The sequence below is a fragment of the Vigna umbellata genome, chromosome 11 (assembly GCF_029865625.1).
Source record: "Vigna umbellata cultivar VRB3 chromosome 11, Vumbellata_1.0, whole genome shotgun sequence".
Classification (NCBI taxonomy): Eukaryota; Viridiplantae; Streptophyta; class Magnoliopsida; order Fabales; family Fabaceae; genus Vigna; species Vigna umbellata.
In genome coordinates this window covers 28,834,432-28,852,811 of record NC_142175.1, presented here as the reverse complement: position 1 = coordinate 28,852,811, position 18,380 = coordinate 28,834,432, and the positions used below count along the sequence as shown (strand labels likewise).

The 18,380-nt window shown below is 30.8% G+C and overlaps 2 protein-coding genes across 7 annotated transcripts; both read right to left on the bottom strand.

The window, feature by feature from the left end:
* Positions 1-1,892: 1,892 nt before the first annotated feature.
* On the bottom strand, positions 1,893-5,102 carry LOC124841219 (transcription factor bHLH67-like). 3 transcript variants are annotated; one of them, XM_088101421.1, is made up of 4 exons: positions 4,950-5,102; positions 3,321-3,929; positions 2,548-2,970; positions 1,893-2,244 (listed from the first exon to the last, which is right to left on the bottom strand). In XM_088101421.1, the coding sequence occupies exons 2-4, from the start codon at positions 3,816-3,818 to the stop codon at positions 2,161-2,163; spliced, it is 1,005 nt and encodes a 334-aa protein (XP_087957547.1). In that variant the 5' UTR covers positions 3,819-3,929; positions 4,950-5,102; the 3' UTR covers positions 1,893-2,160. The 3 variants fall into 3 exon arrangements, with proteins under 3 accessions (XP_087957547.1, XP_047173414.1, XP_047173415.1); XM_047317458.2 differs by lacking the exon at positions 4,950-5,102 and adding an exon at positions 4,398-4,625; XM_047317459.2 differs by lacking the exon at positions 4,950-5,102 and adding an exon at positions 4,046-4,316.
* Positions 5,103-13,543: 8,441 nt separating this feature from the next.
* LOC124841216 (metal tolerance protein 1-like) lies at positions 13,544-18,047 on the bottom strand. Of its 4 annotated transcripts, none has more exons than XM_088102219.1 (3): positions 17,914-18,022; positions 15,016-15,143; positions 13,544-14,912 (listed from the first exon to the last, which is right to left on the bottom strand). In XM_088102219.1, exon 3 carries the CDS (start codon positions 14,910-14,912, stop codon positions 13,680-13,682), a length of 1,233 nt encoding a protein of 410 aa, XP_087958345.1. In that variant the 5' UTR covers positions 15,016-15,143; positions 17,914-18,022; the 3' UTR covers positions 13,544-13,679. The 4 variants fall into 4 exon arrangements, with proteins under 4 accessions (XP_087958345.1, XP_087958343.1, XP_087958344.1 ...); XM_088102217.1 differs by lacking the exon at positions 15,016-15,143 and adding an exon at positions 17,760-17,806 and having other exon boundaries at positions 17,914-18,015; XM_088102218.1 differs by lacking the exon at positions 17,914-18,022 and adding an exon at positions 17,760-17,861.
* Between the last annotated feature and the right edge of the window lie 333 nt (positions 18,048-18,380).

Here is an 18,380-nt window from a genome sequence, read left to right as displayed (position 1 = left end):
AAGCAAAGGTGGTAATGATGAGTGATGAATGAAGAGAAGAGAGAAAGAAAAAGTTAGTGGCCTGGGAAGGAATGATGATGGGGTTATAGTCTTTAGAGACACAAAGGAAAAGAAGAAAAAAAGAAGAAGAAGAAGAAGAGAAAAAGGTAAGGAGAGAAAGACATGAACAATGGGAAAAGAGGTACACCAGTAGGCACCAGCAACCCAAGGACCAAAATTGAATAGGACTGAGGCTGGGGTTGGGCCTGAAAAGGAGAGGGTGGTTTTGTCCTTCTGACACACTTGCACATGGGGATGGCTGCTACTTTTGTTCCTCTCTCTCTCTTTCACACTGCCATTGAGAAAGACAAATGTTTCATTCTCTAATTTTATATTTTAGACACACCAACGTGGATTTTGGTTCATACCATTAACAAAGCTTCTTTACTTTAAACAAGACAACACCCTTTGGTTCATTACAGCTTACACAAGTATTTGAGCTTCAACACTTTGAAACTTATCTGATCCAAATTTAAAAAAGAATGAAACTTTCTTTCTGGGAGAGACAAATATATTATATTATAATGATAAATTGATGAGTGAGAGAGAAAAGACAGAGTTCTGTGATGTGGGGCTGTGAGATAGGGACTGCCCCTTCATCATTATGTTGACTTCACCCTACCCTTCACACACCTTCTCGTCAAACACCTTTCACCGTAGCGAATTTTCCACCACGTCACTCTCTTCTTTTTTTCTTTTCTTTTTTTCTCCTTCCCTTGCCTCCAATGATGCTAATCACCAAAAATGCTCCAACCCTGTCACACCAAAACACCTCATTTTCAAACCTGGAACTGCTCTTAACAAGGCTTCGTGCCATCCTCTGTCTCGCCTGATATGGCTCTCCCCATCTTTACTTCATTCTCAATCTCACTCTTCTCTCATTTCCATCACAATGCAAACACACTATGCCCTTCTTCTGAAACCATCAAAATACTAATGTGCTTTCTCTGTTTGCATCACAAGAAAAAAAAAAAACACAACCATGATGATGGACGTTTGGTTATTTTCCTGTCTCTAACAATTGCATTGCTGTGTTTCTGTTATATGGATAGTGTTGTTTTGATATTATGTTAACCATCATTAATTAGAACAAGGTCTGTGAAGTGGATGAAGGGGTTGTTCACAAATACGACAATAAGTTTGAATTTACGAAATTATAGATTCTGAGAATACCTTATCATCTATATATTATGAATATGTTTGAATATATATATATATATAACCTTTATTTACATATTATGAATATGTCCTTATCATCTATGTCTTAATCATAGGTAACATAAATACCATATTATTTCAATATAACTCCCAAGTGTACATTCTGTCGTTTCAAGGAGAATATCGTGATGGTCTTCAATTATAACTTCTCCAACTACTATCAGAACAAAGTTGATATTTTTTTCTTTCACTTTTCTGTGTTGTTTCTGTATGTAAACATGCTATATAAAAAGTTCAGTCTTTTATACCTGCTTGTTTATTTATATGACAAAACTAAACAAACTTATAAAAAGTTCACTCTTTTTTATCTCTCTTTGGTTGGTTGCAGTATGGTGAATGATTTATTTGGTTAGATAATGGCAAAATGGATGATGCTGGCATGAACTGGAGTAGGCCGAAAAGAAGCCATCAGAAAGTGAGCATTTATATTATGAAACATCTTTTATAGTATAAGGCTATCACGCAAAGTCAATATAAAAAGAGAAGCATCATTCCCCTCCTAGTAATTCGTAATGATGAGAACTCCAAAATTTTCAAAGTGGGTCCTTCCTTCTTCTCATGGACCCTACCCTCTATCCCCCACCACATTCCATATCCAAATTCTCAAAACATGTTAACAAGAATTCACCACAACATTATACAACAAAAGCTAACATTTTAATTAAATCAACACAAGAGAAACCGTTTGAGCAGCAAACAATAATATATATCACATGCCTTAGCCTCCCTGCAGTACCATCATCATCTATTATCTCTCTCAGCTACCACCTAACATTATACACATCATATTGATATGAAGACAAGAAATGAATGCCCTGTGTTCCCCGTTTCCCCATCTTCCTTGCAATGATTCGTCCTTTATTCCTCTGCAACCACTCCCTAAGGCTGGAGAGCTAGTGGTGTCTAGCTACCATTAATGAAGTTGAATATATGATGAACTGCTTCTGCAATGTCACTTGCTGAAAGTAGGCTACAGCCTTCTTCAATCTGCATTATTACCACACCACGCCAAAATCCATTATTTGTCACTCAAAATTAAAGAAAGGAAAAAATTCGAGTGTAGTACAGTCAAAGAATATACTAATGTTAAATGAATAGTGATTTACTAAAGGTCCGAAAATAAATTCTTCCTGTAATTATAATTATAATTGTAGACAATGTTGGAAATAGGGAAGGCAGGTTTTGCTTAGATTGCAAGTCAGAAAATAATAGTACACTGACTTGATTCCTCTTTGTAGAGTTGACCATATTTAAAAATAAAACAATTGAGGTGAAAAGACATAGTAATACCTTGAGATTGAGGGAGTAAAGGACAGAAGTCTCTGAGGAGGTGATGTTGAGGTGCAGAATGGTTAGCCTTAGGTCCTCTAAAGCAACAATGACCTTTATCAATTGCCCTGGTTTCCTTTGGCACTCAATTTTCAAGTTCACATGGGTTTGAATCAAAGTCACTTTTATATCTGCTGCCTCTGACTTGTTTTCTGCTTTCATCTCATCTCCACAGCTCACTTCCTCACTAGTTGATGACCTCATTCCATAGCCATGTGGTGATGAAGATGACGGTGTTGGAGGGAGCTTACACAACACCGAGGAAGAAGAACCACCTCCCTCTTCATTCTTTCTCATCCTTTTTTGTGCCTCAAGGGACTGAAGCAACTGCTCCAACTCCTTCACAAAATCTATTGCACCACCAATTATTGAGGCTTGGTCACCCTGCCCCATGAATAATGATCCAATACATCAGTATCAATAAAAAGGGTAAAAAACAAAGACAATATTTTTCAGCTTCCCACACTGAAAAAGGTTGGATTTTTAGCACGGATAAAGCAAGAAAAGGGACTTGTAAAGGGAAAAAACTTTGGTCAGTATGGATATTGTTTTTCAGTCTGAATTGAAATTTTACCTCAGATTTATGTTGTAAATCTTAAACATAAATTTTTATTATCTAAATTATCAAAATAAAACTCCATTCTCCTGAGTAAACAAACAAAAAATTACTTAGAGAAAATGGGGTTGACAATTGGACTCCACATATCAAAAAGTTGATTGCATACAGTGCATACCCTTTGAATATAGGAAGGAGGCATGAGGGACCTTAGAACACTGAGATGGTCATTCATTTGACGCCGCCGGTTGCGTTCAACAGCAATGTGGGTCATGCGTTGGTTCTCCACATCTTCCGTGTTCTTGCTTGGCCTTGTTCTCTTTCTCTTTCGCCTTTCCCTTGTGGTTGCTGGCTGAGATTTGGGGCATGATTGTGATACTTTGTGTGGTTCCTGGTTGCACTCATAGCTCACTTTCTCAACACAAGAAAATGAAAGTGGGTGTTGGAGCTCATTGCTTTCTGACTTCACCGGTGACTGCATCTCCAACATGTCATGTGTCACACAACTCTCTAGCTCCAATGCTGCTTGAACTTGTGCTTCCATTCTTGGAACATAGGTCATTCCCTCCCATGGTTTCGTAATGTGCTGCAGCCTCAGAAGTGTTTGAAAGTTTGGTTCTTTCAAAGGGAAAAACTGTGGGGATTCCACACTCTGAAGCATCTGAAGAAAAGGCATCTTGTCCTCTAAACTTGATATCAGAAGCTGTTCTTCCTCCTCTAGTCTCAGGGTCTCTTCGTCAACCAGAACTTGGTCCAAACAATTCACTCCCAGGGGGTCTCCAATGAACTGCAAGAGAGAGAATTTAACACACGAAGTGAGAAATAATGGCAAGAGAATGAGGTATGGGTTTTAGTTCACTCTCACACCCAAGTGAATTAAAAAGAATGAAGGAAGGAATATACGGTTCCATTAATGGTGTTGGGGTTGGGTCAGAATGGAGAAGAGAGTAAGTGTATACAGGAAAGTGAGCAATAAAAGAAGAACTAAAGAGGAATGTCAAAGAAGGGAGCAGATACATGTATTTTCAGAAAAATAGTAACACAATGGTGCATTTAATGCAAGCGTTTTGAAGAGTAAATGCAGTACTTTTCTTGTATCCAGAAATGGGGTTGGATGAAAAGAAAAAGGAAAAGGAAGAAGAAAGGAAAGGTGTGGATGGGAGAGTAAGGAAAGTAAGTAGAAATTAGAAAATAGTAGTTTTAGTTAGAAGTATAATATAGTAGTAGTAGTAGCAGTAGAGTAAGCAACACATACACAGGAATTGAGGGGTCCTTGGAGCCTCTCCATCAAAGCTGAGCAGTGATCAAAGTATATGGTCTTAAATGCTGCTGCTACCTTAGGCCTCTACGAGGGTGACCAACATTCCGTATGGTAGTGATACTAACAAAAGAATGCTAATAAATGTAATCCCTAAGGAGAAGCAGAGCGAGACCCCATATGAGTAACTAACACCCCCGCAATATATTCTGATGGCTTTGCTATAGCTTATATATATACATATATATATATATAGATAGATAGAGAGAGAGAATAGTAATAATAATTTAATAATAATAATAAGAAACAATAAATAATGTGCTTTGAAGAAGTTTGAGGTCACACAACAGAAGCAGAAGTAGAAAGTAGGGGATGATATGGGAAGAGAGTTAGAGAGGGATGTGGTAAGAAATGAAAGGTGGAAACTTCTCAACTGGGGTTACAAGAGATATGCTTTGCAATGAGATGATGCATTCATTTGAAACAGTGTTGTGAGAAGTTGGTAAGTGAGTGTGTGTGAGAGAGAGTGTGTATGAGGGAAGGAGTTACTTGTCTGGTTTACAAGGTCCCAAGCATTATTGGCGGTGGCAGTTTTGTCCAGCAGCGGGGACAGGCAGTTGTGGGACTCTCTCCCACCTTTCTATGTCTTTCTTCTCTCTCTTTCTCCCTCATGACATATGAGAGAGAGAAAGTACGGCAAAGCCAGGGAGGATTTTAATAATTTAGAAAATAGAAAAAGAAGCAGCTCTGGAAAGGCCTTCTATGGATTGTGTGGTCTGCATGATGATGATGATGGATCATGTCCAATTTCCTATTCAGGCTAATATTAGTTACACATAAGAACAAAATCACATAGCATACATCATATTTTTATTATTTTCTCAATCACGCCATTTTCAATGTGTATTTCACAATTCAAACATACTCCTAATAGCTAAAAAAGTGATGGTCACATTCCAATATTATAGAGTATGACACTCGTAATATGTTGTAACTCGTTTAGTTTCAAGGTATAGCCTGAAATCTTTTCAAATAGTGTGGTTTACAGAAAAGGATTTTAAGGGTTTTCAGAAAGAATATAAAACAAGCATACCAAATATATTAATTATCAATATGACATTACTTTTTACTTTGTTTCTATCACTAAAATTTATACATTATATCTAAAAATTTGGAATGATCATCAGTGTTTGACTTCTACTTATTTGTAGAGAAAGTAAAGGAAAAAAAATTATTATATCTATTACCATTTCTCATTCAAGTCAAACTTATATGATATGTCACGAAAGACATTCTAGTATTGGACAATTGATTGTTTTGCTTTGATTGAACTCATTCATGTGAAAATACTTTCATAATATTGCACAAAATTTTTCTAAAGTTAATATCTGCAAAGCATTATATTCTTTTGCTTTAATAATGTCAAGGCTTGACCAAAGAGTTGTTGCACAAGTTTGAACCCATACGAACATCAATAACATTCTTTGTGTCTATGACAGTGAAGCTTCGGTGTTGAACCTTACTTCCTCTTGTTTCTAGTGTGATGTAGCTTTAGTTGAAGGTTATATATCGAAGCTCCACTATACTACTTGAGCTGGTGATAAAAACTGCCATATTCGACTTTTGTAATTTATAACTTTTTTTATTAATTATGCTATTGGTTGCAAATTTCTATTGTAATTGAAAACATTTTTTTAAATATTTTATTTGTATTGTTAAAATTTTTATTTTTTTATGCTGTGTTTAGTTTCCTATTTTCTCATGTTATATTATGTTGTATAACTTTTATTACATTTATTATATTAATTATTGTTATATACCATGTCTTACTGAACACTAGTTCATAAAGTTATGTTTGGTTGATGAAACAACATGAATAGCTTATTTGATAAACGTAATTACATAAATATTGTTGAACCTTTAGATAGTATAGTTTGATAGACATGATAAAAAAATAATGTAATGAATAAGTAAAGGAATAGGAAGAATAAATGAGATACAATAAGTTATATATATATATTTTTTTTCTGATATTAGTGGATTTGCATAGAGTAATATTATTAATGGGATTCATTTGTTTATCTTTCTCTATGTTTATGATTATTTAATAAGAATGTCATTGAATGTTTTATTCAAATGGAATTCTCACTGAATTTGATTATCTAACCACTTTAAGGTTGTCAAACTAGTTTAATGAAGTATCATTGAAAAATATAAATATCATTAATGTTAATGGTGTTTAACAATGATAAAGTTAACCAAAATCATCAACAATATCCTAAGGATGAAAGCCCTATAAATAGTGATGAGGGTGTTGGGACTAGGAAACTATAAGGTCAACTTTAATGTTGCATAAAATAAAATTGTCATGATATTCAAGGAGTAGGATAAACTTTAAATACTTTAAATTTGAATATTCGCTAAAAAATTAATAAAATTCATCAAATAGTTTATTAAATTGAATAGTAATTTGATAAATTTCAAAACATTTTAAAATAAACATAAATATGACTCTCTGTTTTTTTCAATTGTTTGTTTTAATTTGAATTTTTATGATTTAATTTATTTTTATATATTATTTTCATTCTTTTTTTCTTGGATAATTGTAGTGTACTTCTCTTTTTTGTATAAAATTCTTACTAAATTTATTTAATTTATAATTTACATCAATTATTTTCTATGTATGAAAAATTACTTTTATGCTGCTAGTATCTAGTATTACATGACTTTAAGTTAATTATTTAAAGTAGTATAATTATATCAATGTATCCAACATAAAATTAAATAATTTAAATTTCTATACTTGAGTAACACGTTTATTTAATTTGTTCTTCCAAAATATTAATTTTACTTGTACTCAATTTTATTAGAATTTTTTCTATTTTAATTTAAAAATTATTTCAACTTAAAGTGATATTTTAAATTTTTTTACATGATACTATTTTACAAATAAAAATACTCACAAATATGAAATAATAAACTATTATCCTATTAAAAAACTAGAACAAATTTTTTTAGTCAAAACAAGTTACAAGTTTTTAAACATTTCTTTATATTTAACAAAATATGATTTTCAATATAAGTACCCTTTCATTACTTTATAAATCTTACAATTAATACATATTTTTATTTTATTTTATCGTTCATAACTTTTTTTTCCATTTTTACTTTTCATTCTTCTTTATTTAATCTAAATAATTTTATTTCTCATTTTGTTTTTCTTTCTTTATTTGTTTTTTCTTTTTTACTATCTCACTTTTAAATTTCTAAATGAACTATTGATTTTGAGACCAAAAGACATGGTTGAGCTGAGTTGTTGAAATCAATTTATCGTACTCATGGATAGCAAAGGGAGCAAGTACAAGGTAAATTATCGTTCTTGTTCATGCTTTTCTATGTAACACTGTATCTATATTCTATATCCATTCTTCCTGCACATTATATTACAATAATCCAACCAGATTCATACTAACCTTCTGCTTATATTAAAACTATGCTAGTGCTCATAATTAGCTAAAAGACTAAGTAATTTTTTTAAATATTTTAAATAATATTCATTCACCTCATGACAGAAGAAACAACAAAGTAATCATATAATATTATTTTTTTCAAAAAAAAAAATAGATTAATTTTAAAATGTTTCTGTCAAGCCAACAAAGAGAAATTAAAATTTTATATTTGAGGAAATCGTCTGGTTTAAAAAGATATCTAATTTATTATCATTAATCCAAAAAATCCTGTAGAAGTTGACTCATGTAAGGGCCCACATCTGTGTATTTTGGTCCAAATAAATTTTGGACTGGGTCCAAGCAGCAACCAGCTTTTAGATATAGCATTCATTATGTCTGAACATGGTTTTGTTTTTTGATAGGATCATTTTTCCAAGAATGTGTTTTTATTTTTTCGTAATCATAAGATTTCAAGCATAAAAAATATAAAAAACACAACTTATTTATATCTCAACAAATGAATATTTACCAATAGTTTACAGTTTAAACTTTTAACTATTCTGCTTTTATCTGATATATATTCACAATTGAAAGTTGTTTTGGCTATAGTTAGTTAATCAATAATACAAAAATAACATTTCATAGCAAACTTGATAAGGTGGACCTAATGGTTGTGGATCGGTGTATGTGTCAAGAAAATACTTAATTTTAAGATTTTAACAAATGAGTCACGATATATAATGTATGAACATGAAATATGATACTTAAAACAATCAAATTAATGGAACAAAATAGAATAATGCTTGATTTTGTTGTGTAAAGAAACCAAATAGTGAATAATAATTGGTATAGGGAGACATGTAGGACTACCTTATCATTTATATATGATGATGCACATCTTGAAGCTATAATCAAGAATATGATTTTAAAAAAAGAAACTTAACTTACTTTTAGATTGATATAGAAGATAAAATTTATATTTATTTATTATATTATAAATTTATTTTATTTTTAATTGATATAAGATTTCCAATATATTTTTTTAGTTTCAATATACACGTTAACTTTAAAATTAAATATTTATAGATAATTTGATTTCATATAATTTAGTATGTTTAAAAAACAATAAATTGAAGTAAGATAAACTTTTTAAATAATCACAATACTAAATTTTAAATTTAACTTAATTTTACAAAATCAACTTAATGAACTTTAAGATAAGATTATTTATATATTATAAATTTATCTTATTTTTATGAAATCTCATTTAATAATTAAGTTTATTTATTAATTAAGTTTGTAGAAGTGGAAGATGAAAGTTGAAAGATAAGATAGAAAAAGTGTGGAGGGCAGTTGATTTAGCAAGCATATGGTAGAATTGGATAACATGTTATTAACCACGTACGAATGAATGTAGGAATTGTGGAAAATGGGACAACAATAGTTGGCCTCAAATTCTACATACGTTATCTGGTGTTGTGAGTGTTAAGGATATATGAAGATCTTGCAGAAAATCTCCAACTCAGTTATATAGAGTTTCAATTTGAAAAAAAAATCTCAAATAAAGACAAAGCATGTGCATGCAAATCCAATGTCCGTCATAGATGCATGGTTCTTAGCCATTCATGCGGACACTCTTCTACAATGATTTATTGTGTATGTCGTATAAGGCGATTTTCAAATTTTTCCGCATTTCCTTCTCTACTGGTAACAGCTTCTACACTTGTACATACTAACGGAGAAGTGATAATATATTTGACGTTTTGGATTTGATCATAGCATATTTAAAATAAATTATTTGTGACATGTTTTTAATTATTGGTTAAAATTTATTTAAAATATAAATTTATGGGATTTTGCTTATTGAATAAAAGTAAGACTTATAAATTAAAATTAAAAAAAGAAACTTGTATCAAATTAAACTAGACTTCACTGTAAACAAAAAAGTAAAAATCATAGACGATAAGAAAATATAAAATGTACTTATCAAACACAATTTCAGAAAAAAAATTATATAAAATAAAATCATGTATGTTAAATGTGATTTTTATAAAGTAAAAAATGAAAAAGTTAAAATTATATTTGTGTACGACTTCTTTTAAAATAAATTTATATTCTTAAATATCATTTACCTAATTTCATATTTTTTCTACAATTTTAGTACTTTATAAATGGTGATCTAGTATTTTATATGATGAAATACTATGATGATGTTTTCTTTTTAACTCTAACTTATTTTATTGTCTCTTTGTTGTCTTGTTTGTGTTGTTTGTTTCTTTTACAAAATGATCACCTTATCGGTGTGAGTAGATGAGAGATAGGTGTTGAAGCATCTCTCGTGGAGGAAGGTGTGTTGGGGAGTTTCTTCTTGTTATTAGTGGTTATGTTTAGCTGTTTTAGATATATTTAATATTGTGGTTATTTTCTTTTACATAACTATATTAATACTATATCTATGTTTGAGACAAATCTCTTGTGTTTTATCAATTTTCTAACGTTTTATTTTATCAGTTGTAAGCTTCTAAAATTGAGACGTTACACTAATGGTATCAAAGTAGTTGGTTCTAGGATGATCAAAGAGTTGTAGATTTGTCGTGCCTTATCACATTTAGATTGTAGAGTTTGTGTAACTAACTGAAAGTATTAAGAATAAAAAATGTCCTGATAAGAATAACAAGACTCACCTTCATGACTATATCAAATATAATTTTCCTCTTTTACCTATATTTTTAAAATTTTAAAATAAATTACTTTTCTTCAACTATACTCTTAGTTTAATTAATATGAAAAAAGTTTATAATAAGAAAACAAAAGGTGTAATAAATGTAGAAAATTAGACCGAGATATAATGAACAACTCATTTAAAATTGCATTAATATATATATATATATATATATATATATATATATATATATATATATATATATATATTTTGATAAAAATTATATTGAGAATAATTATGTGTGTAAAGCTTTTTACATGTGAAAATTGAATTTATCTTATACCTCTTCTTGACTAGACGGTACAAAACTAATGTAAAATGTTATACTTATACAATACAATTCTGTTGTGAAGAAGGTTATCATGTCTATAGACAATTTTTTATTATCAAAGTAAAGTCGTAAAAACACATCATTACTTTTGTGTAAGGTTAAATCTCACCTAATTAATTAACACTAATCACACTACATTGTGGCTTTTGGGTAAGGTCAAATCTCACCTAATTTAATTAACACTGATTATACTTAATCACACTGAAATCTTCATCTTCTATGGTGATTTTGGAGTTAATACTGAAATCACCATTCTTTATTACGACTTTAGTTATGAATGGTTTTATAAGATTAAGATATTGTTTAAGTTCTATTTTAATATTAAGTTGATATGCTAATTAATTGACTCGTAAATATTTATATAGGTGTATATTAATATAATTTAAAGATACAACAGAGGTATAACATAAAAAAATTACTAGAGAATTTAAATTCAAAATTTCTAACAAAAATATATTATAATGTAATTATAACTTTATATTTTTTAAAATAACTCTATTCTATTTGCTTTTTAAAAGTGGTATAAGTATATATATATATATATATATATATATATATATATATATATATATATATATATATATATATATATATATATATAAACAAGATACTTTATTTTGACAAGATGATGTAATGAATATTAATCAAATTTAATTTTTATTTATTTTAAAAATTTAGTGTTTTTATTTTTTATTTAAACTACTGTTGAATTGTTTTTTACAAAATTTATTATGTGTAATTTGAAAATATCATCCTACAATGATATTAGTTATTTTAGTTTCGAAATGTTAATATTTTTTAACTTGAAGTACTTAAAAAAATAAAAAGGAATGTAATAAACATTAAAAATAGTGTAATAGTTTATTATATCTGTAAAATTTAGATGATAAATATCATGTGAAAAGAATATAAATAAAATTAAAAAATAATTATGAAAGAAAATTAAATAAACTATTTTAATGTATTTTGGCAAACACTCTTTGTGTTGATAAAATTAATTTAAAAAATAGTTAAATGACTCAATAATTAATTTATTGGTTTTACCAAAATCCTACTATAAAATGTAATTAAGTTTTACATAAATAAATTTAAAAATAAAAAAAGTAATACAAATTGAGATTTAAGAACTTAAAACTTAATAGAAAAGGAAATTTATTATTGAAATTTTCAAACGAATGTTATTATTGAAATTTATGCATTGCATTTTCGATTTACAATAGATAATTATAAAGTATGAATTATGAATAAATTTATTTTTAATAGTTAACAACTTCTTTAAAAAATTATTAAAAGTAAAGATAAAATATGAATGATTGAAAGAGGTGGATTGCAAAGAAAATTAAAAGATATAGATAAACACAAATGACAGTGCTTTGAAATAATTGATAGAGAGGTTTTTTGGTTGGTTGTGAGAGTATCATAAAAAATACACCTTCAAAGAAGAGAAGAAATAAAATATTAAAAAAGGCAAAGTTTCATTCTCAAAATTATATATTTTTATTTATAATATAAAAGAATAAGTAGATTCGATGATTGAAGATAATACGAATAAATTATAAATTATAGATAACAATGATGCCAATCTTACATGAAAAAAAAATATAATTAGATTGTAAGAATTCAAATTTATGATATACTGATTTAAATACCATTAAGAATAATTTAATCAATTATAATGCAAAAAAGTTGAGAATTACATAAAAAATTGTGAACTTTCTAAAATATTTAAAGACTAAAACTTTAGAAGAAAAAAATAGAAAGATTAAAATCGTAGATTTCTTTTTTTTGAGTTGTACTAACAACTTGGTTTTAAAAGAAAAGTATTATAAAATTAATTTTAGAAATACAGAGAAAATGATTATAGATGCCTTGGCTCTGAGGGCGGGAACAGTTTGGGATGTTTTCCCTTGTCTGTACTGCTAGCTAAGCTCTCAAGATTCAGCACATGTGACTACTCTTCCAATAAATCGTACTTCTGCCAAACTAAAAATCACTTCAATTTGTAGTTTTCTTACTCGTGCCATATCTTCTATAGTAATTTTAGACCCTTTCGACAACAATCAATCATACGTGCAAAACCAAGGCACAAGCATTTGCAACATTTCATTAATTTTAACTCTTATTCAGTCAGACGTTGACTACAGAGTTTTGTCGTCGTTCACCAAGGACACCCTAAAACCTAAAACTGGGTGATTCATCAAAATACTGTGTGCGTGTTTTGAGGGAATAGAACCTATGATTCCACACACATGCTTTTTCTGCATTTTGTGTTTGGTTACGTGTACAATCGGATAGTAGCAAAGCAAAGTCGTGTGTTGAAAGAGTTTCGCTCGGCAATAAATTTAGTACCAACCAACAAAACTAAATGATACTGTAGCAGTAAAACAGACAGCTGAGAAGTTTTACAGTCTCATGTCTGTGAAGCACAACAATTGTCGGTAATACACTCCAAAACACAATAATAGTGGCTCATCTGTTTGGCACGGGACTATATACTAGCAAATAAAGTTTCAAACTACTTCACAAATTTCACATGATTTATGTAGGGAAAAAAACGATAAAGCATTTGGCAATAATATCACAAAGATATAAATAATTGACATGAAAATATGTAACACTCGTATCTTCCCTCATAGAAGAATTAGAAAGAAGAATAAAAGAAAGTATTATTCCCATAGAGAAATTTGAGTTTCATAAGCATAATTCCACAAGTCCAAGTACTAAATCCTTCCCCTCTAATCTTTCGCTATCACAAAATATTCAATAGAAGATGAAATCTAACGCTCTATCTGTATGGTTACATGACTGATGTTATAGACCCGTTTGATATAATCTATAACCTTGTCCAGCACCACGTCTGCATCTGCTTCACGTCTGATTTTAACATGACAAGCCAGTAAAACCTTTCCTACTGTAATGGCCCATATGTGCAGTTCATGAACAGCCACCACGTCTTCCATATCCAACAGCCCCCTTTCTAGCTTAGTAGCATCTATCTCACGAGGCGTGCTCTCCATCAGAACTTCCAAAATATTTCGCAGCATATTGATAGTTGTCACCAAAACTATTACTGAAAATATCAGAGTGCAAATTAAATCAACTATTTGCCACTCAGGTTTATACCATATTACCGCTCCCCCAATCATTACTCCAATACTCTGGATAGAGTCTCCAAGGACATGGAGATAAGCTCCCTGTACATTTATGTTCCTTTGCTTCTTCTTAGTTTTTGATTCATCAAGAAGAGATTGAGTAAGCTCTTGGTGATCATGATGGTGCTCATCTTTTGAATGATGATCATCGTGATGGTCTGTGTGATCATGTGTGTGATGGTGCTCATCTTTTGCATGTCTTGCATCATGATGGGTAGAAACTGTAAATCCATGACTGTGTCCATGTCCATGTCCATGTCCATGTCCATGTCTGTGACCATCATGTCCGTGTCCATGACCATGACCATGACCATGATGACCATGATCATGACCCAATAACAAAGCCATGATGATATTAACCACAAGACCAAATGCGGAAACTAAAAACATTAAGAAACCATCCACACTTTTAGGACCAGCAATGATTCTATCAATGGCTTCATATACCAGAATACCAGCAAGCAACCATATTAATTGGATAGAAACCAAGGCACCAAGAATTTCTATTCGGAAAAATCCATATGACTGGCGAGGTGTAGCTTCCCATCCAGCAGCCCACAAAGAAAATAAGGAGATGGCAAAGGCTGCAACATCAGAAAGCAAATGTGCTGCATCAGTCAGTATAGCAAGACTGTTAGCTTTGATGCCACCAACCACTTCAACAGTCATAAAAATAACACAAAGGATCACTGCTATAAGGAGCTTTCGCATAGAAGTTGATCTTTCTTCAGAATCCTTGGAGATGGATCCGGCATCTGCAAACCCACATGGTGCTTCCCCACAAATCTTTCTTCCGCCATCAGGAAAATCTCCACTGATCTCAATAACTTGTGTTTGCTGAGAGCTTTGTGCTTCCATCTACAATACAAAAGATAACATTTCTTGAGTTGGAGAAAAAACATAACTCTTCCAAGCATTAAACACAAACAAGTAAACATATCAAATATCAATAAATTTTTACAGTTCATCTGGGACAATTTGATTCCACGGGACACTACTCCAGCAGTAGAATAAGTATCTAAACAGTAAGGTTTATTGATACCACACTGAGCAGCTGCATCATCCATTATCCAATTGCACATCTATGACCTATATTAGTTGCAATGGAGTTATAAATCAATTAGAGCTCCCAATGACATTCTTTAATTTTTTCAGTAGCCCACATGATCTATGTTTCTCTGTCTATGCTTAGTTTTTAATACATATGCAAAAATTTAGTAGTCTGAGTAGAAAATCAAAGTCAAATAAGACTATTTTGAGAGAATGAAATGTAATTATTTTCAGTAAAACAGTTAGATACAATCCCATATGGGTAGAGTCAATTGAGTAAAATTGTGGCACAATTCTCCTATGGGCAGAGCCAACTGAGTAAAATTGTGGAACAACTATACCAACATAGACGCTAATAGAAAAAAAATACTAAAATAAGTATACCTCAACCAACGGTGCTTAAAGAATTGAGTAGTGCTTATATCCTCATAACACATCCTTTTTATACAAACCCTCCTAATATTTTATAGATAAAATACTAAATGAAAACAAAAATATTCAATATTTTGGAAACAAACTTTTAATATCTTCTTAAATTAGAAGAATTATTTGGAAGAATACGACCAAGGATGTAGAAAGTTTCAAAACAATACATATTTCAAATCACTATGCGGCAGGGAAAACATTATTGAAAAGTAGAAAAAAGCAACAATAAGAAACTGAAGGATAAATTTGACGCATACAGTATGAATAGGTCCCCTTTGGACTGTGAATAGAAAAAAAAATGTATATTTCTTTTGCATTGAAAAGATACCTGCGTCTCTATGTTCAATTATAGGCAATAGAAGCTAAACATCAAACCCCAGGTCAATGTAAACTGATAAGAACCTTAAGAAAAGTATCAAAAGTTAGGGGTTGTTTGAGAGATAATCAAGAGTTTATAAACCCTACAATAAAATCCCCCTCTTCAAATGGGGGCTTTGGATGGTGAACACAAGAATCTGGAAGCTCTGGAGAAGATGTCAGGGAAATGGAGACTGGAGGCACAGAAGAGAGGGATGCCTACATGCTACAGGTCAAGAAGACAGAGGAAGTTCACATGAATACTCCCTTCGTTTCACATTGATTGTTGGTTAAAGTTTTTTAACACAGATTAAGAAGAAGAAGAACTATGGAAGAGATCAATACTTCATTGAAATGTAAGAACAAAAGAGAGTCAATTTGGAATTTTTTTACATAGCATGGAATCATTGTGGAACATAGGAAGTGCGCTTAGGTTGCTGTGTGCATTCTGTAACAGTCAGATTCTCAATCTGACTAAAACCTTTTTAACTTGAGGTGAGCAAATGAGTTCGACTGTGAAACTGTAAGGCGCAAAATGAAACTCCTACTAGAGAAAGATACATTAGGAATAGGTCAGAACATACTGCGACTAAGAATCCGTAAAATCAGAAAGCCTTATTACAATTGCAATCCCTGCTCAAATACTTATAAAATTAACAGCTTTATGATGTAACAATCCATGATTACAAATATAAGGGCATTGATGCATGGTAATAATTAGGGTGATACGATTGACTAATAAATTTAGCTAAATATATTTTATATACAGAATTTTTGCAATTCCGTGATTGAAACATGACAATCTTACTACGACTGACAATTTAAATGAACTAGCATAGCAGAAAGAGATTTAAAACCCAGGACTAAAGAATTTCACTAGAAAACAAATAATTAAATGCAAGCAACTTTTAACTTACAATAGCAACATTTTCCCATTGATTGCCAAAATGAACAAACTCAGAAAGAATGAAAACTTCAAGCTAGAGAAGCTGTAAGTCAGGCAGACGTTTCGGTGATGTTTCATTAAATGACAAGCCCCAAAAGGTTTTACATTCACACTCCGAGTAGGGACTGATCAAATAGTTTCACAAGTGCAGGAAAACGCATACGCATCAACCATAAACATCAATTCCATTTCAAATCATTATTCACAAAAATATGCAGCGCACTCGTTAACTAGGCAACAAAGTCAATGAATCACAAACATACTCCAAAAATTCAAATTAACAAGAAACATAAATCTACACCAAGCACAGCAGGGTAACCAGCAGAAGACCAAGACCTCATTGCACAATACAAAGAATATCAATACAGAAGAGGGGAGGAAAACCCAGACAGCCTTACAATTCTTGAAGCACAATTTTTTTGCAAAATAATCAAGTCAGCAAAGAGCAAGACTATTAAATGGTGGGTTTCATAAGTCAACACAATAACAGTTAACTCCGCAGCCAAGAACTGAGTATAACTACATCTGCATGGAAGTACTCAGACTCTCATGTAAACATAGATAGATAAACGATGCAAGAAAACAAAAAACATTTGATTGATTTGGTGACTGAATTTCATGTACAACTGTACTCGCATCAAGTTCTGAGACAGAATAGAACCTTCAAGAACCCGACAAAAGAAATTTGCAGCAGCAAAACAACAACGAGGGTTCACCTAAACCACATTAAAATTGAATTCCAAAATAATCCACACTGAGAGCCACCAAAACAACCCAATTAGTAATTACCACAGACCCATGCAACACAGCTTCAAATCACAGGCATTGAAACAAAACCAAAACCACAAAATAAAATTAGAAAAAAAAAATAGAGAAAGCAAGAAACAGGTATTCATTATCTAGCTAAGAAAAAAGTGAAGACTCACTAGGCTTTGGGTTTAGGGTTCTGAGTCGTGCAAATGGAAACGCGATTCTACGGAAATTTAGAAAAAATGAATAATGGAAAAGGCCATAAGAGAAAAAGAGATGCAAAAGGTTGGAGAGAAAAAGATTAGAATAAAAAGAAAAGCATGGACCCACCTTAACTAAAATGGGCACAACCTTTCTGGATCTCTCCCCCTCTTTCCTTCCTGATTCTGATTCTGAATCCTTCTTTCATGTGCAGCACTCTTTTAGTATACTTTGTTCAAAAATATCAGTGGTCATATTTTTCAGAGAGAGAACCATAACAAATATATTTTTAATATAATTATTCTAAATATCAATGAATTTATAATATATTATTTATAATTTATAAATAAATAATTACATAATTTTTTATACATACATTTATTTCTCCAATTTAATGGATATATTTGGTAAATTAAAAATTTTAACGTATGATATTAATGTTTTCAAAATAAAAATCATTATTCTTATAATTATACATTCCCAGAATTTTCATCATAAAATATAAGCAAAATGTATTTAATCCGGTCATTGATATTTTTAAAATGCTTATGCACATATGAATAATTAAATTAAATTATTTATTACACTACTTTTTG